This window comes from Sorghum bicolor, chromosome 3 (assembly GCF_000003195.3).
Source record: "Sorghum bicolor cultivar BTx623 chromosome 3, Sorghum_bicolor_NCBIv3, whole genome shotgun sequence".
In the NCBI taxonomy this organism is placed as follows: domain Eukaryota; kingdom Viridiplantae; phylum Streptophyta; class Magnoliopsida; order Poales; family Poaceae; genus Sorghum; species Sorghum bicolor.
This window is the reverse complement of record NC_012872.2, coordinates 61833584-61846227: the sequence shown is the minus strand read 5'-3', so window position 1 is coordinate 61846227 and position 12644 is coordinate 61833584. Positions and strand designations below refer to the sequence as shown.

The window sequence follows — 12644 nt, the reverse complement described above, 5'->3', positions numbered from 1 at the left end:
GGTATTACACGGTATTAGGAAACAAATAGAAGTCAGAAGATCGCAGTTGGGCGCCCAACGCCGCCGCACACAACAGCTCGTCGCTGGCCACGCCTGCGTTTGTCGTGTGTCTCCATATAGAAGGAAGCTAATCACCATTAAATAGAAGGAAGCTAATCACTAGCAAGTCCGTATCGTGCGTCTCCGTGATGGAAGTCTGCGACCCCGTAGGCCGTGACATCCCGCCGCCGTCCACGACCATCTCCACCTCCGCCGACGCATCCATCGCGCGCTCGTCGATCGCAAGTTCATTCGTCGTGGAGGTACATGGAGGAAGTTGATCGCAAGTTCATTCGCCGCCCAGGGACAGGATCGACGACACTGTGAACGTGAACGTAGCGACGAGGTATGTTCTCCAATCTACCCGGATTGTTGTGTGCTTGCTACGCTGCCGCCGCCATGGCCGCTACAACCACATTGGCTGGCTGTGCCTGATCGATCCCCATCCGGGATGTCGAGATGGACATGGCAGTCGCGGACGATGCATGGGCCTCGTTGGTGCCTGATGTCCCGTCCCCTGGACATCTTCCGCTGGCTAGAAACCACAGCAGTGGGTGCCTGTAAGCCGTCAGCTTCGTTTGCTGCTAGCTTGTCTTGGTGGCCGACAACCAAAAGCTTTTTGTGCATTGGACTACCTGCCTACTGCATGGTACTGTGCTACTGCTTGCCTACATGCTACTATGCTCTGCTGATGGCCATTTCATGGTACTCAACTCTGGTCGGCTGCATGTTTACAGGAAGCAGAGCATGTTTATCTACAAGTAATCAATTGGGACATGTAGAAGCGGTGTTTGTTTTCTATGCACTTGTGTGGGGATGTTTGTTTTTTGTGTCAGACATATATCTCAATTGTTTGTGTCAAACATATAAAATCTTCTGATATCCGCTACTCCCTCTATACTCATAAACAAAGTCGTTTTAGACAAGATTTGGATCAAACATTAGAAATATAAATCATAAATAACTTTTTAAGGTTTGGGTCAATTGCTTGTTGCACTGATTTCGATCATGGACTTTTTGACTTTGAACTTACATAAGCATTTATTAATTGCTTAGCTCTGTGAGCAATTTATATGTTCGACAAAGCACTACTGGAAGCTCATGACTGATTTGGTATGGTTCTAAATTGATATCGTTCTATTAGATGCTTCAATCTAATATTTAAAAAAGGATAGGGTGCAGTATGCTTATAGTGTGCAGTGTGCAGTGTGTAGTGTGTAGTGTGCTTAGTTTGTTATTCACATGAGAACACTTAATTTGTTCTATGAATCATAGAAAATATTATTTTAATGTAAATGCAGTTAAGGTTTTTTACTCGTTTCAATTGTTTATGTAAACCGCCAAGTCCATGATAATACCAAACTATTGTATTATTAAAATTTTAATCTATATGCAGATCACTCTTCAGAAATACATGACTCAGTCAAGCTTGTGCAGGTGTGTATTGTTTTTTGCAAGCTATTTAATCGTGGACGAGAGAGTCTACTCTATTAGTTGTTGGTTCATTATTATTCATTGGGAGATAGTATATTGCATTCCCCTTTTGCATCACAAGTTCTATCATAATAAATTAGCTTCTATTTATGAATAGATGAAAGAAACATGTTTCTTTATTTACCAGTTAATTTCACTTGCCTAAGCTATATGGGTAGTTCAGTATCAACTATATTCACTATTTTTCAGCGAGTTCAGATTATTTTTGCTTCAACGCAATTTCCTAAAGATTTAACAATTTCAAGTCCTTCAAATTCATGCACTCATCAATATTAATTTCACTTGCCTAAACTATATCCATTCATTTAGTGCTCTTCTTTGTCTATTGCCATATATCCTATACAATATATAGTTTTACTAAATTTGCGGTAGTCTAAAGCCACGTCAAAAACTAATATTAAGATCCTTGCTCTCCCACCTAATGCGGATGCATAGGAGGAGGAGGTAGAAAAGGAGAGAAAAAATACTATAAAGGATATTGAGCGAAAAAATAAGAATATATCAAATACAAAAGATAAGGATAGAAAATCCCAGTAGTAAATGGAACTTTCATGAAAAATATTATATTTAAGGATGTTCTAACGCCATAGACAAGGTAACATTACATTACTAACACATAAATATTTTTTTCATTCAATTTATATTGCACAAATAATATCTCAATTGGCTTATCAGACTGAATGTTTTATACACACTTATGTGATGGCATAATGACATTTTGAATGTTTTGTTCACAATATTTCATTTTATAACCATTCATAACTATTAGACGTGTATGTTCTCAAAACTACGAGTTTTGTCTACTTTCCCCACTTCTCATATATCAATGTGGGCTCAACTGAATTAGCACCTGCATAATTACAAACATAAATTACTCGTGTGACATGATGATACAGAGATGTGGTGAAACTTATTTGTTGATCTATGAAGAAAATGGATACCGGAGATATCTTTCTGACGAGATTAAATATTATCTTAACCGCATCACGAAAAGACCTATAAAATAGAGTTTGTGAGCATGTGATACCGCACTCTCCGTGACTGTTCGATTTCACAAACTATGCTTTTTTTTGGAGATATATTGTCACTTTAGTATTGGTATTTAAGATTTAAAATATTATTATTTTATTATGTGATCTGTGTGTTTTAAATACAAAGTATTAGCTATCCCGTAGCAACGCACGGGCACGCTACCTAGTTTATCACAAAGTTTAGAAAACAGATAAAAAATCAGGCTCCAATTAGGTTGTCTAAACTATCTCCCATCTTTTTGGCTCTCCAAAATTACCCTTCTCGCTAAGAAGGGCTGCTACGTCGCTATATGGTAGTTCTCTCATGAATCATTACAAGTATTTCTAAACTAGAACGGAGGTAGGGAAGGAAGAAGAATCACGATAAACTACTCGGGTAATAATTCTGATCCCTATAGTAAACAAAACAGAGAAGAAACTAGAATCACGATAAACTACTAGACCGATCCCTTGTGCGACTATTTGGTAGAACCGATTCATCCATCAAAGGGTATATCTTATATAAATCCATTTGTAGTTCCTTATGTTTATTGAAGTAATGGAATTATTTGACATGCAAGAACAGGCTTCTTCAGGTATCGCACTGGCCTCTGCTCGCGTTGGCTTCAATCACTGAAAAGACGGTTGAGATCAGTTGGACCAGTGGGCACAATCCCAATGGCCACCTACTAATTTCGGCTTAGATTCTATGAACTCGCGGAAATACTCCATTCTCTCTTAACTGGTACCAAGGATGAAAAAGGTGAAAAGATGCCGGCCATGGATTCTTCCCTCCAGGCACTTTTTCCTACCTACTACTAGATACAATATGAAAATTACTCTACCTTAAGGTAAACTGGAAAAGGAAGCAGAAATAGAGAAACAACTAGGTTATTGACATTGACTATCCTGGTATTGCTAACGTTTCACTTCCTGCTGAACGAAATCGGCTTCAGTTTTCGTCTAGTCCTGGCAGTGCCAAATCAGCTAAGCACTTCCACCTCCCCAGGATGGGACCTGATGCCATTATCATGCTTCCTCCAGTGTAGATGGTCCATCCGTGGCTTCCGGTGAACCAGAACCAGCCTCCTCCGATGCATCGGCAAGTGCTTCAAGCATGTTTAAGACCTCATTAGCGTCATCCAAATAGTAAATGGCCTTGCTTGGTTTCTGCCCGACCGTGCAGGCATACAGCGAGGTTTCAGGATCAACCATGCTCCTCCTCATACTATCAGCAATCTGTTCAAACATATCCTCATCCGATCTATCATCACCAATGCACAGAACGAAGTCTGCTTGCCTTCCCTTGTCCATGAGAGTTGAAAGTATCTTCTCGGCCACAAAACCTTTGCTGACAGCCTGCAATCAAAGAAAAGCAGGGAGTTAAACTCGGGGTAACAAGTGACTAAATTTCTGCTGACAACAGAGAAATAAATTTCAACACAAAATCAGACTAAGGTCTTTGATAACCAAGTTTCATAGCAAATTCAACTTAGATAAGTTTTATGGATTTTAAGCACGTGCAAATTCAAATTTCTATGTCTCCTAGCCATCATAAAATGTCATGGGAGATGAATGATAGTACTATGGCCTAAATGCAGACTTCATAATAAATTAACTCGAGTTAGTTTCAGGTAAAGAACAGAAACACTTATGACGAATAATCTTAAGGGCACTCACAATGCAAGACTCTATCACAGAGTCCAAGACAATTAATTACATATTATTTATGGTATTTTGCTGATGTGGCAGCATATTTATTGAAGAAAGAGGTAGAAAAAATAAGACTCCAAGTCTTATTTAGACTCTAAGTCCACATTGTTCGAGGTAATAAATAACTTTAGACTCTATGATAGAGTCTGCATTGTGAGTGCCCTAATAGGTACACTATTTTGCACATGGTGTGGGGAACATGAACATCCATAACATAAGTGTCAATTTCAACCATGCAGAGTACATAATGTGTTTTGGAGAAATTCAATACCTGAGGCTTAACCTCTACAATATGCTGGCCACTCTTTACAGAGACTGGCTCATTGGCCAGGACACTTTCCAAATGATCTAGCATTTCTTTCGCTTGCGCAGATCCAAAACCAGGGTCAGCATCTTGGTGATGCCAGACCAAAGCACTCTCTTTGGTTTCAATATATGATCCATCAGTTGCCTCTGTGTACAGTTTCATTACCGGCTCAGCCATATGCATCCATCCAAAATCTGATGTCTGATGTTGTATTTGCCACTGTTCATCTCTGGTCCACCTGCCGACATAAGCAAATGTTGAGATATGTCCCAAACTTACTAAGAAATCCCAATGTTTAACAACACTTCAAACTCACAAATATTCAAAAGAATCATATAAAACCATCAAAGAACACAGAAGTTTAAAAGTTTATCCGACTGTTTACATGCAAGCACTTTCGATATGCAAGTTGCAGAGTTGGAAGTGTTAAGCCATTCACGGCCTATTTTATCACCCAGATGAGAACAATAAATCTGCGTATATTGCCAGTAGCCCAGCTATCAATCAGACCTTTTACTGTGCTGTATGCTCATTCTTGATTGAGCAATAAGCACATATTGCCACTAAAATAATCATCCAAATGACAGGACAAGATTTTTCGGTTATATTGAACTATCAAAGTGTTGTGTGGATGCAAAGATAAAGTATTGATGCATGGGGATAAACATTTTGTTGATGATCAGCATATTCATATGTCATGCATAAGTCCAAAGCTGTCAGCCAATAATAATCAGAGTTACTATCAGTCCTAGACATATAGCTATCCTGAGCAGGTTGCCTTGCTGAAACATTTACATATCTGATGTGTGATTGTCACTAAAAGGCGTAAATGGCACTGCTCTTATAGTTTTTAAAATAGGAATGACGCATTGCCAACATGACAATATCTGAGTAGGTAATGGGGTTGCACTGCATTTGAATGCATCAAAAGCACAGCAGCTATCAGAATCATACAGATAAAATGCAAAGCATATTTCTTGTCTGGACTGCACTAGAATGCATCAAAAGCACGGCAGCTATCAGAATCATACAGATAAAATGCAAAGCATATTTCTTGTCTTTCTAGCACTTTTAGGTATATGTTCTGGTGATGTTTTGGACAAATATAACATGACAGCAGTTTCACCAAATCAATGTTGAGCTTGAGCCATCTTAATCAACAACAATGATAATGAAATCTTTGGTTGGTGATTTTCTGTAATACAGAGTTTACTAAGCATAAACAGACCATGAATGAGCTGTTCATGTAAGAAGCTTTGGCTGATCGCCTGATCTTCTAATCAAAAGAATGAGTTAGGACAGGGAAATTGTAATAGTGGCATGCTGCAATGGGGGAAATCTAAAGTTTTGTGACAGATTAATCACAAAAATAGGAAAATCTTCTCTTTACTTTCTTTTGAGAGTCAAGTCAGGAAAGCAAGCAACCTCACAACATTTGATATTAAACTTCAATATAACTTTGCATTCATTTATATTAGCAGTTAAGATGAATATCAGTTGCATTTAAGGCAAAGAGGCAATGAAACACACTAAGGAACTGTAATAAATTAAATAGTCATGAAAACTATGGAAAGACTTGTACCTCATAAAGTAGCCATGTTCAGCAGCAATGCCAAGCTCTGGGCAAGGGTAAAACCATTTTTCAAGGCTATCCCTTCCTCTTCCACTTACAATAAAAATAACATTCTTCTTATCAGCACACAGGGTATTCATCATGTTAACAACAGTTTCACTTGGAGTCTTGTTCATTGTAGTTTGTGGTACTAGGGTTCCATCGTAGTCCAGTAGTATGATCCTGCTCTTTGACTTCTTGTAATCCGCAACAATAGAATCCACATTAAGCTTTTTGAAATTGCGGTCAAGAGCAACCACTCTAAATCCAAATCCTAGTCCAATACCCCAGCATCTCCTCCTAAAATGGTCCCTACAGCTTCTCTCAAAATCATGAATATAGCTCTTAGACCAATAGGCAACATCGTGTGAGCTGACATACCGATAGTGCTTCTCATGTCGCAGTTGCTTCTCAGTATCTGAGAAAGCGATGGATTCATTCATGGCCTCTGCTGTTGACTCAATGTTCCACGGGTTTACCCGAATTGCTCCACTCAACGATGGTGAGCAGCCAATGAATTCTGATACAACTAGCATACTTTTCCCCCTTGGTTTATCATCCACAGAACCAGCCAAACCTGGAATTCCCTGCCTACACACAATGTATTCATATGGTGTAAGATTCATCCCATCCCTGACTGCAGTGACAACGACACACTCTGCAATGGTGTAATAAGCCATCCTCTCAACACTTGACAGTGTCCTATTGACAAGTACAACAGGGCTATATCCAGTCCGTCCAAACTGCTCATTGATCCTCCTGCAACTGTCTTCAATCTCAGTCTGTAGCCCCTCAAGGTCTTTCCCGCTGCCGCCTTTTGGGTTTGCAATCTGCACCAACACTGCTCGGCCCTGCCATTTTGGATGCGTCTTCAGCATCTGTTCAAACGCAAGAATCTTCAGATCAATCCCCTTAAAAATGTCCATATCATCCACACCGAGCAAGACAGTCTTCCGATTGAATTGATGCCGGAGCTCAGTGACCTGCCGCTCCAGATCAGGCTGCTGGAGAAGTGACTGCAGCTGCACCATGTTAATCCCAACAGGCATGATCTTTATCCCCACCGTGCGTCCAAAGTAATCAAGACCAATGTATCCCCTCTTGGATTGGTACTCGATCCCGAGCATGCGGCTGCAGCAGGACAGGAAATGCCGGGCGTAATCGAAGGTGTGGAACCCAATCAGATCGCAGTTGAGCAGCGACTTGAGGATCTCATCACGGACGGGGAGAGAACGGTAGAGCTCCGACGAAGGGAAGGGGCTGTGCAGGAAGAAGCCGATGCGGAGGCGGTTGAATCGGCGGCGCAGGAAGGAGGGGAGGGCTAGGAGGTGGTAGTCGTGGATCCAGACGTAGTCATCCTCCGGGTTGAGGACCTCGATGACCCGCTGGGAGAAGAGCTTGTTGGCGAGGACGTAGGCCTCCCAGTGGGAGCGGTCGAAGCGTCCGCCGTGGTCTGGGGAGAAGGGGAGCATGTAGTGGAAGAGCGGCCAGAGCGTCTGCTTACAGAAGCCGTGGTAGAATCGGTCGCAGAGGTCCTTGGGGAGGAAGGCCGGGACGCAGCGGAAACTGTCGAGGAGCGCCTGCGCGACCTCGTCCTGCTCGACGGCCGGCACGTCGGCGCGGAGGGAGCCGACGTAGAGGACCTCCATGTCTTCGGGGAGGCCGTCGCGGAGGTGGAAGAGGAGCGAGTCCTCATCCCAGGAGAAGCTCCACCCGCGGCCGTCGGGCCCGCGCTCGACGCGCACGGGGAGCGTGTTGGCGACGACGATGAGGCGGTCGCTGGCGAACGACGACGGCACGTCGGAGGCGACGCTGCCCGCTTGGTCCTCGTCGTCGAGCTCCACGAGCGTCCCGGGCGTCGTCATCGTCCGCTGCATCCGCCTCGCCCGCGGCGGGCGGCCCCCGCCTCCGGCCCCGCCCCCACCCCCGCCCCCGCCCCCGCCCCCGCCGTCGCCCCAAGCCCCGCCGCCGCCGCCGTAGTCGAGGGCGGAGAGGTTGCCATTGGCGAGATCGACTAGATTGGTGTAGGATCGCGAGAACATGGCTCACGATCGGACGAAACGCGCACCAGATTGATCCCCCGATTCAACCTGGATTGGATTGCTCGATCGATAGGTTTATCGCGAGAGAGAGAGAGAGAGAGAGAGAGATCACCGCGCCGCGCAACGGGGGAAGGGAAGGTGGGCTACACGCCAAGTCGCCAACACACCAGCACCAGGTGCGGTGCGGCGTGGCGTGGCGTGGCGTGGCGCGTGGGGCGTGGGGCGTGGGGGCGAAAGACTAGCGGCTGTGTGCGCGCCCCGCGTAGATGTGCGTGGGACGGCGGGGTACTGGGGTGTGCGTTGGATTTGGAAAGCGGCACCACCCACACCGGCGCGGGGGATAAGGTCGGCGCCACGCACACGCGCTGCGCCCACCCCGAAGCCAAGCCAGGGGTCGACGCAGGAGGGAGGACGCGCCGCGCACGGGCTGTGGCCTGTTGTGTGCCTGTATCGCTCGCCGCTCGGGCCGCTCGTCACGTTGCTCTCGTCGCTGCTGCTGCTCTGGCAGGGCCGTAGCGCCTGACGCGGACAAAAAACTGATGTTTCTGTGGCGCCAGCTGTTGAAGCAGAGCCGCACACGGGGATCCCCGAACCCAGTCTGCGCCGGTGGGCTACGCTACGCAGTTGGCACTAGGGCCTTGTTTAGTTCATCCGAGATCCCAAAAGTTTTCAAAATTCCCTGTCACATCGAATCTTGCGGCATATGTATGAAGCATTAAATATAGACGAAAACAAAAACTAATCACACAGTTTGACTGTAAATCACGAGATGAATCTTTTGAACATAGTTAGTCCATAATTAGATAATATTTGTCAAATAAAAACAAAAGTAAAATAATTTCGGAACTAAACAAGGCCTAGGCGCTGTGCGGCGCACGGTGGCGTCCATGAATGCGGGTACGGGTAGCAGATCGAGGAGCGATGCCTAAATTTTTCAAAATTCTCTGTCACATCGAATCTTTAGACGTATATATTGAGTATTAAATATAGACGAAAATAAAAAACTAATTACATAGTTTGGTCAAAATTTATGAGACGAATTTTTTGAGCCTAGTTAGTCGATAGTTGGACAATAATTACCACAAACAAACGAAAGTGCTACAGTGTCGCGAAATTTTTCGCCTCGCTAAGACCATGTTTAGATTGGAGATTAAAATTTTTTGGATGTCACATCGGATGTGTCGGAAGGATGTCGAGAGGGGTTTTTAGAAATTAATAAAAAAATTACATAAAACTGCAAGACAAATCTGTTAAGTATAATTAATCTATCATTAGCACATGTGGGTTACTGTAGCACTTAAGGCTAACCATGGAGTAACTAGGCTTAAAAGATTCGTCTCGCGATTTTTAACCAAACTGTGTAATTAGTTTATTTTTTTATATACATTTAATGTTTCATGCATGTATCCAAAGATTCGATGGGATGGATGAAAAAATTTTGGGTGAGAAACTAAACAAGGCCTAACTAAACACGGCCTGTTGCGAATTTTTTTTGAATTTTGCTACTATAGCATTTTCGTTTTTATTTGACAAATATTTTTCAATCATAGAATAACTAGGCTTAAAAGATTCATCTCGTAATTTACAGTCAAACTATACAATTAATTTTTATTTTCATCTATATTTAATACTTAATACATGTGCCGTAGTATTTGATGTGACGAGAAATCTTGAAAAATTTTTAATTTTTGGTGGGAACTAAACGAGGCCTACGTGGGGGAAATTGGTGATGATGTTTGGCCCTTTGAGAACGAAATCAACGGAACTGGAAATCCGGTCGGTCTAACAATGCAATCTTATCTTGTACTCCCTCGGTCACTAAATAATTATCGTTTATGTTTTTAGAAACACCTTTAGTTATATATATTAAAAATATTAATATTTACAGTACATAACTAATATTATTAAAAAGATCTTTGAATCTAGTGTTTTAATAAAATTATTTAAATATATAAATGTTAGACATATTTTCTATAAATTGAGTCAAACTTGTTGCAAGCACATCAACCGCGACAATTAAATACGAACAGAGGTATATTCTTGTAAAGCAAAACACCACTAACTATTTCTTTTAACATCCAAGCTATACAACTAGATAATTCATTATCACACTCCACTACATATTTCTCTTACCATATAAGCTATTCAACTAGACAATTCACTATCACACACAGTTAAAATCAACTAGCTCACGCAATGCAATATCCACGTCAGCAAGTCATTTATTTATCTGAACATACAAGTTGTCCAACTAGGCAATACACATTCTAACCTATTTATATTCTTTCTTCATACCTGCGGTAACCCGCAGGAATCCTACTAGTTATAAGATACGTATCAGTCAAAAAAATCTAAATTTGACTGAGTTTATAATAAATAATATTAACATTTATCTTCAAACAAAATTTATTATGAAAATATATTCTATAACTAATTTAACGGTACTTATTTTATACCATGAACAATAATAATCTTTTACATAAAATTAATTAAAGTTCAAACTATTTAACTCTATGAAAAACGAGAATTTCATTCTTTTCATGAATGGAGAGAGTGGTATAGTATAGCACATGTGTTTTCTGTGTTAATATGTTATTTCTTTACAATGATCATGTGTTGATGTTCACGCGATAAAGAAGATGTGTTCTAGGAGGACAAGTCTCAGACTAGGCATTTGGTTTAAACTGAGAATTCGGTTCAGTTTGTTCGGTTTCCCAAAATTTCAGTTTCCTAAGTTGACGAACTGATCCATTGCTCAAAAACTAAGAACTGACGAATTCAATGTCGGATTCTTCGGTTTTGGTTTACGGTTCCGTACCGAGCAAACCGATTAACAACGGCATAGAGAAGAAGTAGGGCAATGAGTAGTGGATTAGCGCTCGATGGCTCGACCTTGTCGTGCCTTGTCCGCGCACCACGCGCCCGCGGATGCACAGACGCGTGGAGCCGAGGCACCGTTGCCTCCCACTTGCGGTTGCCCTGCCAGTTGTAGCTGCAGGCCTGCGGAGCATCTTCGCTGCTGCCGATGCGCCGCCGCCCCTTGTCGGCTGCGGATGCCTTGCTGGGACCGCCCCGCCACTGCCCCTGCACCTACGAACGCCGCCTAGGTCGCCTCTGGTTGTTGCGGCTCAGTTTGAGTTGTGGCTGGCTGTAGGGTTATGGGAAATAGGATGCAGGCTGTTGGGTTACGGGAGAATAGGATGCAGGTTGGGGTACGTGGGGGTCCCTGTTGGCCTGCTCAACAGCTGTGCGAAATTGTGAGAACTCAGCTATTGTTTCTTCGGTGCACAGTGAAGTTCGGTTTTTACGTTTGTTAAGTTTTGGTGCGAGGCAAAACCGAAGAAGGGGCCGAACACCGAACTTCTCCAGTATTAAAACCGAAACTGAAAACCAAAAAAACCGATATTTCAGTTCGATTCGGCTCGGCTCGGTTTTCGATTTGTAGTTAAAATATGCCCAGCCTGAGACAAGTCGCATCGGAGGTGCTCCGTGGAGGAGGGCCATCTCCAACCTCCAGACCTAGCGGATAAGGGGTCGTAGCTGCGACATATACCCTGTGGGGCGTCAGACTTCTCCGCGTCGACGTTGAGGCACCCCTATAATGGTAGCAAGCGGAAGACTCATGTGAGGGGAAAACAACGAACAAGAATATAGGTAGTCAATTGTTGGCTCAATAGAAACAGATAGTGAAAAGGAGAATTTATATGGCCAATAAATTTAGATAGTATGATAGATAGCTTGACGGAGTGCATTATTTGGCTTGTACTATCTAAATATATAATAGGCAGTGCGTTTAGGTAAACTGCTAGAGTTACTCTTATGTAGCCTTTGTCAAATTTAGCCACCAATAGTGTTAAGTTAGGCATGAATTGATATTTTATGTTTGAGAGGAAGAAGATGAAAGAACCCTAGATAGCACTGAGCGATCCCCTACTAATCTTTCAATCTCCATCATTGTAAATCTGAATTGATCATCTTTAACACAAAGATAACTGTTCTGCTTGACGTAGGGCTCAGAAGTTTGAACCAGAGTAAATCGAGTTATATCTCTTCTATATTTTGATTTTGAGTGTGTGAGCGTGAGCCACCGAAAACCCACGGCTTCCGACGAACAACCACGATGCTCACTGCAATTACGGACCCGCGACACTCGACGTCCCTAGGCGATGGCGTAGGAGCAACACGACGGTCGCGGGCCCTCATATCTTCGCGCTCCTTTCTCCGCCGGCAACTTAACCCGCCTCTCATCCCCAGCCGTGGTCCTCCGCTCCCCGATCCGGGGAAGGGGCTAGCTGCAAAGCTAGTATTAGAGAATAAAATAGGAGTAGAACTAAAGTTATTTTTTTAATATTTTAAGAGGAAATGGACTCAAGTGTAAAAGTAACTACAAGCCGCAGGCCCGCAGCTCATAACAGGGCCTCATTCGA

General features: G+C 43.1%; 1 protein-coding gene across 1 annotated transcript; it reads right to left on the bottom strand.

The window, feature by feature from the left end:
* LOC8069829 (probable alpha,alpha-trehalose-phosphate synthase [UDP-forming] 7) lies at nt 3139-8217 on the bottom strand. The gene is made up of 3 exons (XM_002456245.2): nt 6146-8217; nt 4528-4801; nt 3139-3902 (listed from the first exon to the last, which is right to left on the bottom strand). Exons 1-3 carry the CDS (start codon nt 8215-8217, stop codon nt 3573-3575), a joined length of 2676 nt encoding a protein of 891 aa, XP_002456290.1. The 3' UTR covers nt 3139-3572.

Excerpts from the sequence above, each read along its gene's own strand:
- LOC8069829 (XM_002456245.2), bottom strand. The coding sequence starts at position 8,217 with ATGTTCTCGCGATCCTACACCAATCTAGTCGATCTCGCCAATGGCAAC. Across the intron at positions 4,802-6,145 it reads GAACATGGCTACTTTATGAG|GTGGACCAGAGATGAACAGT; the intron begins GTACAAGTCTTT and ends TTATGTCGGCAG. Across the intron at positions 3,903-4,527 it reads TTGTAGAGGTTAAGCCTCAG|GCTGTCAGCAAAGGTTTTGT; the intron begins GTATTGAATTTC and ends CTTTGATTGCAG.